The sequence below is a fragment of the Danio rerio genome, chromosome 16 (genome assembly GCF_049306965.1).
Source record: "Danio rerio strain Tuebingen ecotype United States chromosome 16, GRCz12tu, whole genome shotgun sequence".
NCBI classification, from domain to species: Eukaryota; Metazoa; Chordata; class Actinopteri; order Cypriniformes; family Danionidae; genus Danio; species Danio rerio.
The window spans coordinates 22,264,785-22,286,622 of NC_133191.1; the positions used below are offsets into that span (position 1 = coordinate 22,264,785).

General features: G+C 35.7%; 3 protein-coding genes, 1 long non-coding RNA gene and 1 other non-coding gene across 20 annotated transcripts in view; 4 read left to right on the plus strand and 1 right to left on the minus strand.

The window, feature by feature from the left end:
• The window catches only part of LOC101886298 (uncharacterized), a 63,370-nt gene that overhangs the window by 41,232 nt on the left and 300 nt on the right, over window positions 1–21,838 (minus strand). The window contains exons 1-5 of one of the 11 annotated variants that reach the window (XR_012391729.1): window positions 21,643–21,713; window positions 20,374–20,613; window positions 19,915–20,086; window positions 19,491–19,617; window positions 18,613–19,392 (exon numbers count right to left, since the gene is read on the minus strand). This is a non-coding gene — a long non-coding RNA (uncharacterized lncRNA). Of the gene's footprint in view, window positions 1–18,612; window positions 19,393–19,490; window positions 19,618–19,914; window positions 20,167–20,373; window positions 20,624–20,714; window positions 21,116–21,642; window positions 21,714–21,838 lie in introns of those variants that run through there. The other 10 variants (XR_012391724.1, XR_012391730.1, XR_012391722.1 and 7 more) reach the window with 10 other exon arrangements.
• mir196d (microRNA 196d) lies at window positions 47–118 on the plus strand. Its single transcript, NR_030664.1, has one exon. It is a non-coding gene; the product is annotated as a microRNA 196d (primary transcript).
• hoxa9b (homeobox A9b) lies at window positions 1,995–4,216 on the plus strand. Of its 2 annotated transcripts, none has more exons than XM_005157968.6 (2): window positions 1,995–2,597; window positions 3,369–4,216. In XM_005157968.6, the coding sequence occupies exons 1-2, from the start codon at window positions 2,075–2,077 to the stop codon at window positions 3,605–3,607; spliced, it is 762 nt and encodes a 253-aa protein (XP_005158025.1). In that variant the 5' UTR covers window positions 1,995–2,074; the 3' UTR covers window positions 3,608–4,216.
• On the plus strand, window positions 13,253–15,814 carry hoxa2b (homeobox A2b). Of its 2 annotated transcripts, XM_073924576.1 has the most exons (3): window positions 13,253–13,401; window positions 13,922–14,120; window positions 14,718–15,814. In XM_073924576.1, the coding sequence occupies exons 2-3, from the start codon at window positions 14,033–14,035 to the stop codon at window positions 15,446–15,448; spliced, it is 819 nt and encodes a 272-aa protein (XP_073780677.1). In that variant the 5' UTR covers window positions 13,253–13,401; window positions 13,922–14,032; the 3' UTR covers window positions 15,449–15,814.
• Window positions 21,128–21,838, plus strand: part of skap2 (src kinase associated phosphoprotein 2) — a 43,313-nt gene continuing 42,602 nt past the window's right edge. For 3 of the 4 annotated variants that reach the window (XM_068213909.2, XM_073924691.1, XM_005157963.6), the window contains exon 1: window positions 21,128–21,190. In XM_068213909.2, the coding sequence (XP_068070010.1) occupies window positions 21,151–21,190 (40 nt within the window). In that variant the 5' untranslated portion in view covers window positions 21,128–21,150. 4 annotated transcript variants of the gene reach the window in all.

A 21,838-nucleotide genomic window follows, 5' to 3' on the forward strand; every position in this document is an offset into this window, starting at 1 on the left:
ACAGCGTTGCCTTATCTTCTCAACCAAGAAACAAAGACAACTGCTAAGTGATTTAGGTAGTTTTATGTTGTTGGGCTCTATTTTATATCCCCGCAACACGAAACTGTCTTAATTGCCTCGCAGTGAGATTCAGCACAACAAGACAAATATGTTGCGGCTAAGTCGGAAGAGTTCAAAGAAGCATGTTCTTAATCAAAAATGTAAAAGAAAATCACCGTCTATTTTCAGCAAGACTTAATATACTAACTTCCTAATATTAATACACGTGCTGCACTGCTGAACTGAAATATTGGTGAAATAGAAATAGAGCTGCATAAAAAGTACTGCGAATTAGTGCAGGTGCAGATAGCAAGGCCTCGGTTACGATCAATGCACTTTGGCCAAAGCCGCGTGCGCATCTGAGTCTGAGAGCACGCCCACATTGCCGGATGCGTCTGCTGGGCCGGAGAAAAAAATACAAAAGGCTTTATTGGCCATATTCAAGCCAGACAGCCAAGTTACAACCCGAAGAAAAACAGAGTAATAGCCCCTGTTATAAACGAAGTCTGTTGAAGTGCCCAGAGATCCACTCTTCTGAGAACAAGAACATAGCAATTGCTCATTGACCAGACGGAAGAAAAAGTTTCTGGTCGTCCACGGTTGTCTTCCATTATCAGCGGATAGGGCTAAAAAACATTTTAGCCTTTTATTTTTTCAGTATTAAATATACAAACATCTTCTAAAAGAACAACATGATATAAAGCTTATACTGTAAATAAATTAAACTACAATGTTTGTCATTTTCAAACCCTATTTAAATTGTTCATATTTTAAGTTCTTTGTGTACTAAAATAGATCATTGTTACGTTTTTATGTCGTTAGTGTTTCTGGAACGTTTATGCTTAAATTTTGTAAGTACAAACATAGAATATTTATCTAATCATGAAGCATTCGATTTTACCGAATTTGTGAGATATTGTAAGGACAAACATTTCTGCTATATATTAGCTTAAGAAAATGATATATCGCAATATTATTTCGTAATAAAATTTCCAAGCATATCCTACGTAAAAATATAAACATATATGATGTATTTATCAAACTATTACTTTATTAACCTGAAAGGTTTAATTATTTCAATTGTTGTAACATTTTGTTTTGATGCGTAAATCTGCGTAAAATGTAACACGAGCTGTCCATTGTGGGGGCCTATCTGCGTTGTTTTGACTTATTTACAGTTAGATTTGATTCATAACCAAGCGCTTAGTTCACGTTCAGATTCAGTTAACTTGTCTTCACATCACATTGTGCCTTGCTTTGAGTAGCAGACTGAGGTTTGAACGCGTTACTGAATGACTGGTCACTTAGCAGGTCATATCTCAACCATTCAGTGGCACTTATTGCCATATAAAGTATACATATGGCTCACGTAAAGATCCGTTTTATGTCTGAACTATTTTATGTCTTCGTGTGGTGCACTAAGCCGTGTGCAATATTTCTATAGAAAATAAAAATAAGTAAAAACATATTTAAAAATATAAATATAAAATATAGAAATAAATAAAAATATATATAACACATATAAAACGTGTGAAAATATGTAGAAAAAATAAACGTGTAAATGGGTAGGTGATGACGATTAGAAAGTTGTGAACAGTGAAGTGACACTGTATTTACGCATTTGGAAATACATTTGCAAAACTAGGTCTACAAAAAGTTGGATAGGGAAATTTGCTTCTCAAATAGCCATTTTTGTTACGCTTGGTTATTAGATGCCGAAGCTTAACAACATGGATAAAAATCAAACACACCTTCATAAAAGCGTATGACTCTACCGTTAAAAATATGACTTGTAAAATGGAGGCCATTTAACCGTGAGCACTGGCTAGGCTTTCCCCTTTATCTCCCACGTTCTCTCCCACAGTCACGTGCCTAGCACACCCAATCCAATCTCTGCAGTGATTCAACTTATCAGAGGTCTGTAGTTCACAGCGAAGTCAAGTAGTTAGTTACTTGATTTCAACGGATTCTGCTTTTGAGTCAGTTTCATTGTGGGTGTATCCGTCCGGCTGCTCTCTCTTTACTTGTTTTTGTTATGTCGACATTGGGAACACTAAGTTACTACGCTGACTCACACATTCCACACGAGAATGACGATCATTTGGCACCGAGGTTCTCATCTGGACCCGTGGTCCAGCAGCAGTCTCGTGAACTGACGCTACTTGAATATGGCGAACAAGAGCCCTATACTTTCCAGGCCAAATCATCCATTTTTGGTGCGTCGTGGAGTCCCGTGCAGCCCACAGGCGCATCTATCGCCTACCACCCATACATTCATCACCCATGTTCAACAGGAGACAGCGATGGAGCATCCGTGCGTCCCTGGGCGTTAGAACCGCTGCCTGCACTGCCATTCACGGGATTATCCACAGATACGCATCAAGATATAAAACTTGAACCATTGGTTGGGAGTGGTGAGTGCACGACTCATACACTTCTTGTGGCTGAGACAGACAACAATACGACGCAAACGGAGAGGAAGGTACCAGACGATGCTGTTTCCAACGGATCACATGATGAGAAAATTCCTGCGGAGACGAAGCTAGATCTAGACCCAAGTAAGTGCAACTAAGGTTAAACCAGAATGTGCATTCAAACGTTCTGGACAGGCTTTGGCTACTTTTGCGTTAACGCATTAATCCTGTCCGATTAAAATTATTTTGCATTAGGGCTAGTTTTGTGAGAAATTTATTTAATTGACTATACTTTCGTATACCTATATTACACATTATTTGGTAGTAGGCTGAAGGATAAGGCCTTTATTTTTTCATTATGTGGGTGGCAATAATCTGCATTTGCAACAGGCAAACATGCCGGTCTCAATGTAAAGTGTAGATTATTTAAAACGGTTTGTATAAAAAGCATAACAGCCTACATTACTGTGTGACTGCATGCCATATGTTCAATGCTTCCTTAACGTGCTGCACTAAATTGAACGCTTGGTTTAGAACGCATTCGATTAAATTGCATATTAAATGTGTGCATAAGATCACAATTGTCGTTAGTAGACACACAATCTAAATATTTGAGCATGTTTTCATAAAGACAGTAAGGCCCTTGTTTATCCCCCATTCAAGGGTGCCAAAATTGTCAGCAGCAGGAAAATAAATGCCTGCACATAAAATTTTCGATCATATAAACCATACCCACAGCATGGACTCGCATAATACTTGATTTTAAATTCTAGTTTCTGCAGATTCAAGATTCCAGTCGGTAGCCTGTTTATGTTAGACTCCTCTTTCCTTCGCTCTCAGATCATAAAATGGCCGCAGTTTTTTTAAGCAGCAACATGACTAGCTCTCTCTCTCTTTCTCCGACCCTTCTTGCAGATAACCCTTCGTCCAACTGGCTGCATGCGAAGTCCACTAGGAAAAAGCGGTGTCCGTACACTAAGCACCAAACACTCGAGCTGGAAAAAGAATTTCTGTTTAATATGTACCTCTCTCGCGACCGTAGATATGAAGTGGCAAGACTCCTAAATCTCACCGAGAGACAAGTCAAAATTTGGTTCCAAAACCGTAGGATGAAGATGAAGAAATGCAATAAAGATCGCCCAAAAGACATTTAAAAAGAGGAAAGCTGTACCCGCGCACTGCAGTTGGAAGAAATTGTTTGTGAATTAGCCAGTCTTTTGCCTCATGCACAACCACATTTTATCATTATAGATAGCCTACATTTTGTATTGTTAGATGTACATTGCACAAACATTTGATCTGAGAGAATGCTTGTATATATGATTATGTTTTGTATACAGCCTGTTGTTGATTCCTCTCATTTGGATTGCTTGTTGTAGGTCTAATTTCGTATTGTAAATGTTTAGTTTGTTGTTAAAGTTTTTAAATGTACTTAATGATTTCAGGGAAATAGGTTCTGCGATATGAAAAGTTGATGATATGCATGAATTTTAATGATTATTATTTTTAATTTTCAAACTTAGGCTATCTTGTAGTGTAATGTATAAATGTTTATTGTGACTACCTAGATGTATTTGAACTACCTATGTATTAAGATGAATTAATTTATGCTGTGTTGTTCGTCATCGAAATATTTCATTGAATTTTGTAACATATATGCTTGTAATGTTATATGCATACGCCAATACCTCAAATCAACAGTGTTAGTCGTTTTCAAATGAAATATCACTTCTGTAAATAACAAATAAATTTCTGATAAACACTACTTTTTTTTTGTTTAGACTCTTTATGCCAAAAGCCTTGGCAAATTTATTATTATAATAGGCTAGCCTACTGCGTTTCATGAGTTAAAATCATGGCTAACGAAGTGCTAATCTGCATCGATATTGCAATAACACTAATAATTGCAGTCATGCATTTTCGTGTTATGCAGCACATAGAGTTCCAAACTCATTAAATAATATACATAAATAAATCGTCCCTGAACGAGGTTGAGAATGACTGCAATGTCGTGCTATTTTTACCCAATACAACGAAAATATTTTACCACCTTCCAAACAGTTTCACACAACTCGCGCTCATTCTACCGTTGTCTTGCAACCCATGGTTTAGTGTTCTGTTAAAGGACCGGATGCTGTTTATCCGATTAAACAAACCTTAGTTTGATGCCTGCACATTCTATTTGTGCCTCGGCCATGCAAGCGATATTAGTGGCCGTGCGGCAATAAAACACAATCACAGTCTTAACTGTTTATAGGGTGCAAAGCGTTTGAGGGCGGAACTGAAATGACTTTTTGGAGTCCCCACGCCTATATCAATATAATTACAATAATATTTCAACATAGTTCACAAAGTATTTTTAGTAATTAGTTAGTAGTTTTCTTTTAAGTATTATTATTTTATTGTTAATACAACTACAACTACTACTACCACTACTACTACAACTAATAATAATAATAACAACAATAATAATATTAACATCAGAAGTATTTCTGGTATAAATATATTTTCTATTTTTATACTATATTAACAAAAGAGGAAGAAAAATAAAAAGCTATCGCTCGATCTACAAAGGCCCTACACCAGACAGCATCGTAAAATGGGGCTCAGCCTGGCCACACTGTCTGTTTTTTTCTCTGCAAATTACTTTATTACACCTCGGTAACAATTAGAACGTTGCAGAACCGAACACGCATTTGTTGCTTCTTCATGCATGCACTCAAAATGACAACAAACATTTTTTATATATTGATATTTTTTTCTTGTTTTGACTTTTAAAACGTAATCACGCTAAACAATATAGAAAATTAAAAATGAAATGTTTAGTAAATATTTCATAATTCGTGTAGGTTGATGACAAATCAAAACAGAGATTTTAATTTCTATGGGTGCATCAAAAGGCACATTCATATCCGCCTTGTGTTATCCCTCAACGCAACGTTTGTGTGTCTCCCTTATTTAACTCACCTAATTAATCAGAGAATCAGCTCGTTAATAAAGCCTTAATTAACTATATTTGGAGTGTCAAATTAGCCAGACAGCCAAATTGGCCAGTGATGCAGGGCCTTATCGAGTAGAACATAGAAACATTAATTTGTATTATTTTTAACAAACAAACGGAGCCTCTCTACCATGAAGACTACCTAGTCACTACCTCTAGTATCCAGCAGATGGTGGCAGCGTTTTGTTTGAAATTATTAATTCAAGACGGTTTCCAATCACCAACCCTGCTTAAAAGGGATAGCTGCCCCAAGAATAAAAAATGGCACATCAATGACTGCACGGATGCATCTTTGAAAAAAACGGCTTTTATATTTTGGCATTTAAAAAGAAGAAAAACAAATGTAGGAAGGCGAGTAAATGTTGAACAATTAAATTTTTTTGGGGTAAACTATGCATTTAACAAGAACCAGACAGGAACAAGACTCATTAACTATTTCAAATGTTTCACCTAATGTGTCAATAATGCTTAACAGGAACATACTGTATGTCAGTATATCCTAAAAAGGGTCTTCATCAACTCTATCATGTAGAATGCATATACAGTATCAAGCTGATTTAAAATTTCATTAGGATTTTAATGCCAAACATCTAATTTATTCTTTGTATCAAACATTAAACCGTGCATTACTGGATGATACTTTGGAAACATGTATATTAAACATTGTATACCTTATAGTATCTATAGTTGCATACAATATCTATATAATTACAGAATAATAAAACTTATTTGCCAACATGCCATCATCCCACAACATTCCTTAAAAAGATAGTTCACCCAAAAATAAAAATTATGTCATTATTTACTCATTCTCGACTTGCTCAAGAATGTTTTCTTCTATTGAACACAAAGAAAGATACTGAAAAATGCTGGGAAAAACAGCCACTGAGTTCCAGTATTTTTGTTCCTATAGATGCCAATGGCTGTTAAGAAAACATCCTTCAGAATATCTTGTTTTGTGTTAAACCGAATAAATGAATTCATAACTGTTTAGAATCATGTCTAAACCGATGTTTGGATTGCAAGTAGACAGAGGAAATTTACAATTTTCATTGAATTAAGAACTAACTTATGATCTGTTATAATCTCAGAAAAAAAAGGCACTTGGTTGTACAAATAATGTTCCTTAAGGAACAGTTTTGTACCTTTGTAAAAGTTGTACCTTATATGGTACAGAAAAGACCTCTTATGATACTGTTCTGTACCTTTTATGGTACAACTGAAATTAAGGTACACAATTGTTCTCATAAAAAGGTACATAAGTGTTAGACAACACCTTCTTCATAACAATGCATATGAAAAGAAACTGGAAAAGCAAAGGGATTTTATGAATAATGTCCATATTAAAACATGAATCATCATTTAAAAGCATATGTTTAAAGAAACTCATAAACATTATTTATTAAGTTTTATAATACAAAACAACTGGTAAAACAACTATAGGTATTGTAAACATTTAAGGCATTTTAATACACATTTGGTAAGTATTTTATGCACTGAAAACCCTAATAAGTTGACTGAACTAAATTAATTGAGTATTGGAGTCTCCAAAAACCTGCATATTTGAGTTTATTTAACTTGCCGATTTTGAAATTGTTCAGTTCACCAAACTTAGTTCTAAGTTTAGTGAATTTGGAACTTTGCTTAAGGTAAACATAAAAAACTATGAAACTTTGAAAAAAATTTTAAATAAATTTTAAACAAAAAATAAGTAGCCATTTACTCACATTATGATGAATAATTATACCTGAAGCCATTTATTTCTGATTTTAAAAAGACCTTGCACTTATAAGGTTGCACATATTAGAATTTTACAGTCAAGACTACATTTGTAAAAAATTACCTATTTTTTTAAAGATTAATTATGATTGTGAGCTTACTACACTTGAAATCCTCAGTTTATGCAATTTCATGCTACATTAGTTAAATTTTTAATTTTACACTTATTTTAAGTGATAGGACCAAAACGCAAAATTTTCAAGTTATGTTCAGCAAACTTTACTTAATTGTTTAAGTAAATACAACATTAGGGTTTACAGTGTGATAAATACATTTTAATTATTGATATGCACCATCAATTTGCTTTCCACTAAGCACGTGAACTTGCAAAACATGCATAGTGTTCATGCCGGCATTTTAGTATTTTAAAGCTAATCAAACATTGTGCATTTCTCATTACAATACTACAATGCAAAAATCTTTTTCTAAGTGTTTTTGAGTGTATGCAAAAATACATAAAACATAAAAATAATAACATATAAGAATGGAAAAATATTGTAACTGGTTTAAAATTTCAATTAAGTGCACATTACACTTCACAATTCCAAATTTCAAATGTACAGTTTAAATTGTAATTGACTTTACATGTAAAATTTACAATGTAATTTCACAATGTAATTTAATATTAACATTTTACTATGCCTTCATATAGTTCATATTGAGTCAAAGATCATGGTGGAGAGAGAAGAGCATTTTAGTAGCACCTTACGGTCTTTTAAGTAGTTTGGGCCCTTGTTAATTCATGAGTGCTTATATGTGTTAGCCTACATAGGCCTATGAAATAATGCTTTTAGGGAAAACCAGACAGTTGTTTATAGTCCTTTTCCTCTTTCACTAAAAATGTTAGGCTAAAATCCATTCATTACATATGCTGTCTATGATATGTCGAACTTATTATCGAGCTATAGATATGTACTGATACATAAGATCATAAGATTTTACTTTTCTCAACACACACACACACACACACACACACACACACACACACACACACACACACACACACAAACACACACACTTCCTGATCACTCAACTAGGTTATTTACAAATGTAATTTACAAAAACCACAATGCAAATTAGGTTACTAGAGTAGAACATTGTATTTGCAAAATGAAATCATGCATCAAATAATATTCTACATGAAAGCTAAGTGAAACTTTTAATCTCAAACATGATATCTGCAGTTCATCTTTTTAACTTAACTTCTGAGTTGCATTACAAAGAATGTTTATTCATTTATTCATTCTTTCGGCTTAGTCTCTTTATTCAACAGGGGTCGCCACGGCGGAATGAACCGCCAACTTGTCTAGCATGTTTTACACAGCGGATGCCCTTCCAGCAGCAACCCATCACTGGGAAACACCCATACACACATTCATACACCTGTACTGCATGTCATTGGATTGTGCGGGAAACCGAAGCATCTGGAGGAAACCCACACGAACACGGGGCAGAACATGCAAACTCCACACAGAAATGTATGCTGACCCACCAGGGACTCGAACCAGCAACCTTTTTGGTGAGAGGCGATTATGCTACCCACTGCACCATGTTGCCCTTGAATGTTTATTCTCAACATTAAATTGACTGAATAAACTGATGAAAGATAAACAGATGTAACACACATTGTTCATCATTAACTTGGCAGTTATTATTCAGTTGTATTGCTGTGAATGAAAAAAAAAATAAAAAAAATAAACAGATGCACATAGCAGGAGGACAAAAATCAAACAGAGAACTGAGAACTACTCCATTTTAAATTATATACATGACAATCTAGATTAAAGTCTAAGCACTTTAAGATGGAATCAAGTGTATTAGCTGTCATTCAGCAGACTAAAAGCCACCTGAACAGATTTAAACCTTTCATAGTCTTGACACGAGAAAAATTATTTTATTTATATTCATTGCATTTAGCAGAAAGGTGGCGGTGTTGAGCCTTTACTTGCTGTATAGGCCACCGATTTTGTTTATTGCAAAAAATAATAATTATTAATAAACAAATAAATAAATAAATAATCCCAACGAAAATTTACAACAAATGCTTTACTACTAATTTCTATTTTTTCTATACACTAAAACGCTGGGTTGTTTGAGGCCAAATTTTGGTCTAATATGGTCTCATACCATATAGATTAAGATCGTAAATTTAAATAATTGTAAAAATGTTATTCGACGTTAATCTTACAAAGAAATGTTGGGTTACTTAAACCCAAATTGTTTAAATTTGGACTAACCCAAAAAAATGGGTTGGATATGATTATATTAATTTTATTTTAAAAAGATTAACCTATCAGTTGTGTTAGTACCTAATATACCCAGAATTGTGTTGTAATAACCCAATATAGTGTACCCAAATCTGTTATGAAACACCCCAGCATTTGTTACCCCGGCTCTGAGTCACAAACATTCTATATATTGATTTAGTTTCTGCAAGTAGGCCGCCTTGCCAACATTTTTAGTTATTTTGGAAAACTATTTTCCGAAGAGAAATCCTGAAACAAAAAGAACATTGTCATAAGAAATAATAACTAATAGCTCCTAAATGTGGCATTTTATTTCCGATGAGTATCCTACAGAAACATATAAATGCTATTACAAACACATTTATAATAACAGCCTATTGCTGCTGAATATAATCCATCATGTATTGTCTTCTCTTAATGCAAATGACATATGCTGTGCTCTAAAAGATCAGACTTGGTCAAGCTACTCAATCCGTGTAACTCTAGAGCTGTCCATTAGATCACATAACACTGATAATTTACAGTCATTTACTCACAACTTTTCAGAGAGGTAAAAGAGCTGCCAAGTAAGTAACCCATGCGTTTTTACTTATTTTTCTTCGTCATATCAGAAATTTATGCAAAGAACGCCGTTGTGAACATATTACCATTTATTGTTTTAAATTATTGTTGCGTGTCAAATAGAATACAAAACTGATTGATGGGTTCTTAAATGTACAGTAGCCTAACCAAAAAAAATACGATTTATATGGCATCCCTACAAAGAATTGTAAGTCCAATCCTTTACAATACCCTAGACACTGGTTGTTGACTTACCAAGTTATCCTGTTTTAATTACATGTTTCAGCATCAAGAGGTTAAACAATAAATTATTACATTTGTGTTAACACCAGGCAAGTCAAGGGATATTTTCTCAGAACGTCATATCCTGCATAATTCTGCATAATTCTCCTCTCGAGCAGGAGTATAGTGCATATGCCCGGAAATGACATACACCTCCAGAACAACAAAAGAAGCTTGGATCTCGTTTACGACCGAGTGCAATGTGTGTGGGTAGAGGGTCATCCATCAAACGCCACTGTTGCAAGAGCTACTGCCGCTGCTGCCTTCGCAGACATCATAAACACCCCATATACGCCTCGCACTAATTTACAAAGCACACTGTGAGGGATACACACTGATCAATCCTGGCTTTTTTACACAAACGAATGGCTTCAGAAAGTATTCACAGTATTCTAAGACGATGATCTTTCAGCTGAACATATATCATGTACATAATGCATTAGCTATTTGGAGAGATATTGTGGAATAATTGAGTTAGCAATCCTAACTTTATTCGATCATCAGATGTAATAGGGTATTAAACAGGTATCTGAATGCAAGTAAAGCATCTGAATTTTATTAACAAACAAAAAAAAAAAAACTAATTAATTCGTCTACAAATAAAAAGACGACTACAAAGAGAAAAAATCTAATTACAATTCGAAAGAAAAAAAACAGTCTTACAAACTGGGGTAATTTTAATTCATAAAATGAAACGCAGTACATTGCTATTAACACTAATATTAATGATGACAATAAAGGCTGATAGTAATATTGATAATAATAAAAAGTAATATTAATAATAATAATAATTATTATTATTGTTGTTGTTGTTGTTATTATTATTATTATATTGTTACTATTAGGGTATTATTAAACAGATTTCTATTTATTTTATATTATTCCACTATTAGGTCTATTATTATTATTATTAGCATAATAAGTAATATGGCTTAATGTAAAAGTAGTAGAAGACTTGATGCGTAATAAACTTAATACGTTTATACTTATCTATATAATGTAGCCTATAGCATATACTGCACCAATTAATGCGTTCGCTTTCAATGTAGCACATTGATCGCTTCATTTGTTTGCCGATTCGACAGGCCAAGTTTTCACTTTTAACTTGCGTTTTAAGACCGTCAGAATTCATTATTTATTTTAACAGACGGTCAGCGGGGCTGTCTGTTGTGCCAGACGCACCCCAAAAAATGCTGGAACACCTACTCAGCACGTGGAAGAAAAAGCTGCAAAATTGCCAAATAATGAGATAATTATTAAATTCATAACTTAAAACTAAATATTTCCTTAGTGTATCCCGACTTGTCCTTAAACGCCACTTTTAAAATTGAAGATGTTTTTCTTTCTTGTACTATTTACTCGCGCATTAAAATGTCAAAATGTTTTTCTTTATACACACACTGATTGTACAGACTTTTGCTTATATTCGACCTGCATTAATTTAAATCAAGGTGACTGACAACAACCGAAAAAAAATTAAAACGCCCTTGTAAATGTTACTTTAACATAGGAAAACATCCAATACACTCTTGACAATTATCCACAATTTGACAAACATAAAAACACAATTCAGATTCTGTAATATCAGAACATGAACTCGAATACATTTTGCATTCATGTGCATGCATTCATACATTTGCAACGTCGTCGGGAATGTACAGCTCAACTGCAATTTTCCATAAAATAAAAAAGTTTAATTCAAAACACTGCAATATAATTTACATATCCAAAAAAAACATATCTGATTAGAATACATACAATGCATTATACATATTATTCAATATTTTAACGTATAGATTAATAAATAACTAATATAACATTTAACAGTACATGTAAAGATACATCCTTGTTTGATTTCGATGTTCAGTTCGTGGGAAAAAAAAAGATGATTTTTCGTTCGTAGTAGAAATGTGTAGGAAGTAGTAGGCATTTTTAAAGAATGCCGACACCCACGTTCTTCTTTACACAATAGCTCCTGTGTAGCTGACAAAAACACGTTTTTCCTCTTACAATCAATATATAATCCTATTTATTCCCAACCCTTCGATAAAGGCTGACTTTCCAAAAAACGAAAATATAACACAAATAATGTTTGGTCCGAGAAAATCCTCCTTTCGAAGCACATCCGATATGAAATTATGATCAAGGTCAATCCCATAATCGAGAAATATCACTTCTAAATATAAAATGTATAAAATGAACAAACTCTTAACCATGAGTACGTTGTTCTCTTCTTCCTGGCCACATATGATCTAAGGGAGTGTTAGATGGTTTAAATGTGTTCTTAGGGCACTAAGCTGTCAGACCTTTTGGCGTGTAAGATTGATAGCGTGCAGGCTTCCAGGGCTCTTTGTTTGGAATATAAGCAATAAAGTGCTCGAGGCCTACACCTACTTAGCTAAAGACGACTAAGGGCAACACAGAAGACACATTCTTGAACATACAAATAACTATTTGATTTTTTTTTTTATCTCACATTAAAAACTTAATGTGTTTGCCAGTGACACTGTTGAAGGCTAATTGTAATCAGTTCAAATAAAATATGCACAGCCTCATTTACAATAAACACAATTATATTATTTAAACGTTTTATATTTGATATATTATTTTCCCTTTTGATGACCTTATGTTTTCTTAAATTCTACATTGGATATCAACATTTAAGTTTAATAACGGTATAGAGATTAAATGTATAACATACAGAAACTATCTACGAATAAAACTCAGGTTTTTAAAACTTACAATATCTAAATAATAAGCAATAAATATAAAGAAGTAATACATTTAAGTATAACGCGTCAGTGCGCGTGTGAACGCGAGCGCGTCAAGGCTTTGAAAGAATTTGTCTACGCGCAATGTGTGCGCGCTTAATCTCTCACGCGCTTTTGCTCGTGCATTTACAAGAGGGAGCGCGCATTGCCTAAGAAAGTAGTAAAAACCCAGACTCGGGATTAATGGGATTCCTCGATCGTAGCTATTGGTGTGTTTTATGTGAACAGTTGATGTGTTGTGGGATCTCCTGCCGAGGACCGTTAAATATGAAGAAAACAGCAGACGGACTCACTGTCACTCTTTTCAGGTACTGGCTATACATGTAATCTACGGAGCGAGCAGCGGGCAAACTGACCATAAATGCGTAAATAAACTAGCCCGTCCCAGAGAGTGAGGCGTTCCTCTCGGACTTTTTTCGATCAATCACACAGACAGTGGCTTCTTTTGATTAAACCCCAAATTGTCATTGGACAGAGGTAATCATGTGACAAGCAATACGGTCCAATTTCAACCTTGTCTCCATGAAAGCAATAGTTTAATGGCACCGCGGTCCCCATACGGCCGTAATCAGCAAAATAGTTTTTTTTTTAACCCGGCACGATATTTCATTATATCTTCCTTGAGTCACAAATTTGAGAGCGGCGAATTTGCAAGACTTGGAGGAGATGAATTACGAATTCGAGCGAGAGACGGGTTTTATCAATAGTCAGCCGTCGCTCGCTGAGTGCCTGACATCTTTTCCCCCTGTCGGTGATGCATTTCAAAGTTCATCAATCAAGAGCTCGACGCTTTCACACTCGACACTGATTCCTCCTCCTTTTGAGCAGACCATTCCAAGCCTGAACCCCGGCAGCCACCCTCGCCACAGCCGGCCCAAGCAGAACCCTAATGGCTCATGCCCGCTGCCTGCCGCATCCTTACCCCCAGAGTACCCTTGGATGAAGGAGAAAAAAGCATCCAAGAAAAACCAGACAACTTCGACAGCGGCAACCACCGACCCTGGTCCACTATACTTCTCCCCTCAAGGTATTTGGATTTTTAAATAATGTTATTATTTTATATTTGACTCCAAACAAAACGCACGTTTATACTGTAACAATAATTATTTTCAGTAGGCTACCTGCGTTGCGCGGTGCCATGCTGCTGAAAGTGCAAGGTAGTTTGTTATTCTTATGGGTCATGCCACTGGTCATGCAAACTTACTGCGAACAAGTTAATATCTAAAAGTTTTTGGTAGTTTTGGATGCTGATGATATGTTCAGCACAACTCCTAAACTGTGTTAGCTACTTGTAGTGCAGGGCATGAATTTTAATATTTGACAGTAATGAAGAATGATAGATTGCCATTACTCAACTCGGCAGCTGGCGTGTTCATTAATCTTCACTCGGACCTCTCCGCACTCTCACCAGACACATCAGTATATTCTGGCATTGGGGATGAGGACACAAATTATTCAAGTGCCGTGGCTCTATTCCCACAAACAATTTATGCTCCCTTAGAAACGCAATATATTTGACAAGTTTGTGAGATCAGCTTTAAGCCCCACAGCGGCGTTGTAAAAAAAATCAAGAGTTATAATTAGTGGCATATCAATAATGTATAATGTTGTAATCCCTTCATAGGCTCGCCCGAGATTTCTGATGGTGGCAGTGGGGCAACTCGCCGACTCAGAACGGCGTACACTAATACTCAGCTGCTGGAGCTGGAGAAGGAGTTTCACTTCAACAAGTATCTGTGCCGGCCAAGGCGTGTGGAAATCGCCGCTCTGCTAGACCTCACTGAACGACAAGTCAAAGTTTGGTTTCAAAACCGGAGAATGAAACACAAACGGCAAACGCAGTGCAAAGAGAATCATCACGGCGATGGAAAACCACCGAGCCTGGAGGAGGCAGGCGGACGGGGTGATGGGAAATCTTTTTTCGAACAAGTGGCAAACAATGTATCAGGGGCGCTTTTGGAAAGAGAGGGTTATCCATTTCAGCAGAATACCTTAACTTCTCAACAGTCACAGAATGGACACAATAGTGATTCCCAAAGCGCAACTGTCTCGCCTTTAGGTAGCAATGACAAACATCTGAAACATTTTCCCAACCCGTCACCCACTGTTCCTATCTGCACCACAACAATGGCCCCGGATTGTGCATCTGCTCAGAACAATGGCAGTCCCTCGGCCCTGGACGTCTCTTTACAGGACTTCAACGTTTTCTCAAACGATTCCTGCTTACACCTCTCAGATGCCGTGTCTCCAAGTTTGTCAGAATCTGTAGACAGCCCCATTGGTTTAACTACGGAGGCCTTTGATTTCTTCTCTGAGACGCTTACAACAATCGACCTGCAACACTTGAGCTACTAACTCTAACTGAAGTTTCATTATAGGGACGTCAATATCTTTCTCACATTAATGGTCTGTGTGTTTAATTGTGACTTTAAAAATAGGCCTAGACCATTAATCAATGAGGTAAGTTTTTCAATAATCAAATTATCCTTTCTGTTTACAGAGAAAATATGGCAGGAAAAAAGTGATATTTTTCACGTTTTATTTTTGTATCGCTCGACGGCAAAGCGCCATATTTTCATAGAATAAATTTGTACTTGTTATTGAAAGTATGAATGAGTGTTGTTAATTTCTTTGATGTACGGATAAAGAAATAGCCAACAGTTCTGCAACCAATCATGGTAAAATTTAAAGTGTATATTTTTACATTAAACTACTTTTGCGGATTATAATATTTGTGTGCTTTCGTCTGCTATAAGAGGTTTAATTTTTTAGTTAATTTAAAGAAAAATATTTGTACAATATATACGTAATTTAACTAAATGTGTATTCGTAGCCGCTTATAAAAACTTATTTTTGTTGTCTTACGCAGTTGGTAATTGCGTGTTAACGTTTCTTTTCATAATCTTTGTTAATTTCCCTGTCGCTTAGTTGACGTTAAATTTAGACTTTAACTCTATAAAACTAACCCAAAAAGTGAAGTTTTTGCACTTCCAAAATTTGTAGACTAAAACAAAATAGCTCAAGAAGGTGATTGATGTTATTGATGCTGCGTACACAAATAAGCACCTTACTGTATCTGACGACATAGGGAGTCTCCTGGCCAAGAGCTGTAACATTTTGGAGTTCAGCAATTAAATTTTATTGCCTATTAAACCTTCGACAGGGGGGTTGGTGTTGAGGCAGCACTCCACGTAATTCAATCCGCCGCTGTGAATGAGAACGCATTTCAGCAGTCAAACCACATTTTTAAAGTAATTTTTAAGTTTATTTAAGTTATTATAATTATTTTTTAATCGACAAAGTATAGGCAGAATTTAGATGTGATGGAAGTAGCCTGGCTAGGTCCCAAAAAAGTAGGTAACGGCTCATAAAAGTATTATCAAAAAAGTAGTTTTATCAACAGGCAGTGCTGCCAGGAATAATAACATACCATAGGGCAAACTAAGATTTGTCTACTCCTGATTTATTGATTTATATGTACATTTTTAATTTTAAAAAAGTTTACCGCTTAAATAAATAAGATAATAAATCTTTCTCGATTGCATTGGCCCTGCTATCTGAATACAGGCCTATGTGTCCTCTTGACTGATTCGATTGTTATCCGCTTGCTGTTGAAGAGCTAAAATAAGTCATTCAGAATCGTTATCGACAAGCCAGGATCTTGAAAAACCGTTTTCGCAATTTACACAACAAAAATACTGTCAACCCCTGTTCTTATTAACACACCATGATAAGTTTTTGTATGCACTTTACATAGACTAATAACAATTATAAACGCCAAACAATATGAATTGTTTCACAATTATTAGTTCATCCGTGCACGAGTAAATTAATTATGGTGTCTCGAGTCGTTTTATAGGCCTATACTCGACTAAGTTCTCTGTATAGGAAATTTATTTAGTATGAAATGAAATTAGAAGTCCCATGAGAAAAGTGTTTATTGAAATCGAGCTAGGATAATTTCCATACTTCTGACGCCACGTTGCAGTCGCTGCGCAAGTGTTGAAATGAAAATGAGGCCTACCAGCTATGAGCTAACACCGCACAGAAGCATTTATTAGATAGGCTATATTGTTCCAAGTATGCTATTAAAGGCTATTAGGTCTGGCTAATCAATGTTTACGCCTACAGTTTAGAAAGAAACAATGACCGTTAGACAAACTACTATTGGAATATTATATATTTAATTGTGATCTGATTCGGAAATTATAAAATACGTTTTTTAAACTATCCAAGAATTAAGTTTGTTTAAAATAAATCAAGATTGTTCTCTTTTTATCACAGTCATTCTAGATCTTTAAATCATGCACAAAATATGTGTTTATAAACACCACTTTATCGCATTCCACAAAACAAAGATCTAAATTGTTTCGAGCTCCACGGGCTTAGCGCCAAATCGAGCCTGAACAAATAGTTTGACTGACGTCCTTTGACGACACCAAACACGTGATCGGCATTCTTTAACCAGGTTAAAGACTAGCGAAATGGAACAGAGAAGGGATGCATTTAGCTCAAAAAACAGAATTGTATTATGAAATAGTATCTGTTTGAGAATTATTTTTATAATTCTTTATCCATTGCAGATACTGCTACACAAACATAATCTATTCTCTTCATAAAACAGCATTCCACTATTCTTAAATGTATAAATTAAAGTTTTTGATTTGTATGTCAGCCGTCTCTCCAATTGCATTACAGTACCTCAGATTCCCTGCTGAGATTGGAAAATACAATTCTGGAAAAATGAAATCTGCCTTTACATAGTGTTTATGCATCAAAGTAAGTCACATATGCTAATTTAAGTGCCCATAAGATATATGCTGCAAGAAGGTTTTAAATATACAGTTACTAAGTCATTAAATATTGTCATTTAGTTGGAGTCACTTCACTTCTAAGAGAGCCAAACTGAACATTATCTGGGACTTAATCCAAATTGAACAGTTTTGTATGCATAAAATGTACAAGTAGTTTGAGGCTTCAGCAACAATGCTATTAGTGTTTAGGTTTATAGCTTTGGTTAGGAAGGATGATACAATTTTGGTCAGCCCAGTTTCCCATGGACAATTAACAATCTCTGCAAAGTACAATTTCTGTCTTAATAACTAGATTTTGCCTAAACTGAAAACCCCCATACTGCTAGTCTATAACTGAGACTGTAATGTCTGTGTAGGCATTTAAAGTCAGTGCAGTCAGCCTTCAACTAGTTACCATGGAAACCTTGCATTTAATCTTGGTGGTCCCTTTTGTTATTCCTATGCAGGTGGGTTTCAAGCAGATATTTTAAGGGTGTAGTAAGATTACAGCAGAATAACCAAAATAAACAGATAAACAGCAACACACACAAAAATATCTACCCCACCAAAAAAATTAATAAAAAAAAATAATAATAATAACAACAACAATAAAAAAAAAATCTATATATAAAAATTGTGCATTGTATTTTATAATGAAAAAAAAACTTAAAGGCATTGTCAATCTATCAGCAATCAACACATTAGCAGATATTTGGAACAAAAATATCCAATGGTGTTTTTGGATTTTTACTGGATGAAGAAAAACAGTTAATACCTCTTTATGGCGTTTTGCATTAGAAACACTGATAAAATGGCATAATGGTAGATAAATGATGACAGACTGTTACATTTTAAGTAAAAACATCCCTTTAAGGGATCTTAAACAGAGGCCAACCACAGCAACACCACAGAATACAAATGAACAAATTAGTCCTATGAAGCATGATATTATCTCATAGATCATGTTTATAGAATTCCTGAAGTATGCAATTATTCTTCTTCGGGTTGCACTTACGTGGTCTGCTTCTCAAACATCTCTTTACATCTAGCATAAGTGTTTATTCTCCTGAGGCTGCAATGAGGCCAAAGTGTGGACTGCTGAATCAAAAGACTAACAGAGGTTACTGCTCCCAGTGGAACTGAGCAACTCAAAGCGTCAAGAAAAGCTTCATGAATAAATTTACAGTAATTAATAACCAAAGAATTAAATCTCTGCCAAAGTTTTACAAAGTTGCATATGTACAATTTTAAATATCACTTAAAATAATTTTGTTGTCATGAACCAAACATAATCTTAAGGTTTACTGCAATGCAGGGTGGGGGCAATCTTCTTTTTTACCAAAAAGGTGGTGAAAGTGGTGTCAAAAGACAGTTTAAATGTTTAAATGTGAGCTAATTCTAAGTCTTTTAAAAACAACACCTGAGCAGCCTAATCCCTTTGAGGCCGCAAGGCAAAGACACCATCTCATCCATCACAAAGTTGAACTTCACAGATACCTCTGTACCCTGCAGGCAGTGTGAATTACAGTGGCAAGAGCGCGCCCTCAGATGTCTTTCTTAATGTTCAGAGGCTGTTCAGGTGGTCTGATTCTGATATGACTTACCTGTCACATTGTCATAGTATTTGCTGGTGACCTCATTCATCTTAGGTGCACTTTCAGAGGTACTGTATGTCTTCACAAAACTTGAGTTCGGGCTCTTCCAATAAACTGGTCAATTCCGACCAGCTCTCTGAAACAACCCAAAACAAAGACAAATGTTATGAACACAAGTCAATAGACTGACAAGAACAAAGAAGAAAGAATCACAATGTGGCAGTCTGCGGTTTTCATTTTCACAATAATGACAGAGCAGGCAACCAAACAGTCATGTCAACTAAAAGAGACTAAAACATTGCTCTCCCCTAGAGAATACAACAAAGTGATCTCTTAAACCTTTATGATGATGAGAAGCAGAATGTCTAATTTGATAAAGATGATGATCATCGGTTATGATTATTCTTATGTAAAACTGCACAGAAACACTCACACATCACATCCCTCCTCTTTCTGGGTTGGTGCCAGAAGCTGAGACGTGTGAACTGAGGTGAGTCCAGATCAAACAAGCTCGGCCGAGGACCATGAGGTATGAAGCGGCTCCACTCTCCTTCAAAAGGTCAAAGGGCACTTCACCTCTCTTTCCCCCTCCACACCAGATGGATCTGTGGCCAGGTCAATTGAGGTTCAAGCAGTGCTCAAGCCAAGTGAACAAGCATGCAGGATGTCAGTGTTTAATCACAACCTATAGTTTCATAAGTTAAATTAGCCTTTTCATTTCAGAGTCATCCCTGTAGTTTTATTGTTTGCTTGTGTGAACATCATAAAGCATTTTAGTAAAATATAGATCATTAACATCAAATTATAATGTATTATAAGGTTAATTAATATCCATGTTCAAAATAACACCAAATATTACTAAAAATCTCAATCATTAAAACAATCCACTCACTATCATCCTTTATGAGAGGTACAGAGCAGGTGACAAAGGGCAGGTCTCCTGGCAGGGATCTGTTCTCCACAATCTCTGTGAAACAGCGGAGAAGCACAGAGCGAAAGCACAGAGCGAAAGCACAGAGCCAGATGGAGATGGACAGCTATGTGTTTCCTTGTGAAAGCTGTGCATCACCCCCATTCTTCACCTGTCTCCCTCCTCAGGATAAGTGGGCCCCACTCCAAACAGCAGGCCCATCTAAAAAGGGCTAAAATTTTCTCACTAAAATCTTAGTGCTCCAGCAGTGAAATTATATAATGCATACAATATATAAATCTTAACATTCAGGAGGTACTTACCGAAGTCATGAAATGTGGACTCTCACTTTGCAAAGAAAGCAATTAAGTTTCATGTTCTAGATTCAGATTAAATAAAATTGCATGCCATGCTTAATATTTAGCATCTGTTTTCTGGCCCCATGGCATGCTAATCAAACATCCAAGGTAACATCATTTGCGTCACAAAACCCAATGGATTATATAATAAATGCAAAATAGTTCTGTGTATAATGACAAACCAAGTACTTAAAACTGGACGAGGAAACGTCTCTTTCCCCAGTGCACTGTTTGAAGTGAGCACCCAAATGCGCCTGCTGGAGATAACGTGATAAATAACAGTGTCTAATTTGAATAGTGGTTTATTTAGTTTAGGCAGTCGTCTCTTCCGTATTTCAGTCGAGTCCACTTAACTTCCGCGTTTCGAAGGCTATCTTGCTGGGTCAAGCGATTTATCAGAATGCGGTCTGTACCGGAAGACTTCACGACACTCATTTCAGGTACTAAATATTTAGAGAAAACAATAATAGATAAAGAGAACGTTTGGTCTCGGGCGCTGTAAGAACATAATAGACGTTTGTTCCAAGACATTATGCCTAACGTTACATTTATTTCTGTTTCTAAAATGAGGAAGTTTGGTCTCCAGAAAGCCTCTGTATATTTCCCTGTTACGAAGTAGACTTATATCCTAAACACAAAATAGCACACGATTATTTCGTGCTGTCTTTTAAAATTGTGTTTTTAAAGTTTATTACTGTAATAAATAGGTTGCACTACATTGGAGTGCAAATAAAAAATGTATAGTTTTGAGTATCAAAGTTTCAGTATCTAACAGTTGCAGTATCTAACAGCTGAAAGATTTTAGGATGCTAGCGATGTTTTAGCAACGTAACAGTTAGCTGTTTTGCAACTGGTCACGCTAAATGATGCGGGTTGTTATGATTAGCCTTACCAGCTACCATGCCCCCCAAAGTAAGGTGACAGCAGGCTATAGTTGAGTCGTTTCTGGCCCATGACCAGTGTAAGTTGAATTTTCCAGCAGGGGCCAGTAAAGTAATCAAATTGTCATTAGATTGGAATAACGTTTGCTGAATGTTCCTTAAGCTCATCTGTTTTCCTAAACCTCATTTGAGGAGCTCTGAAGGTGC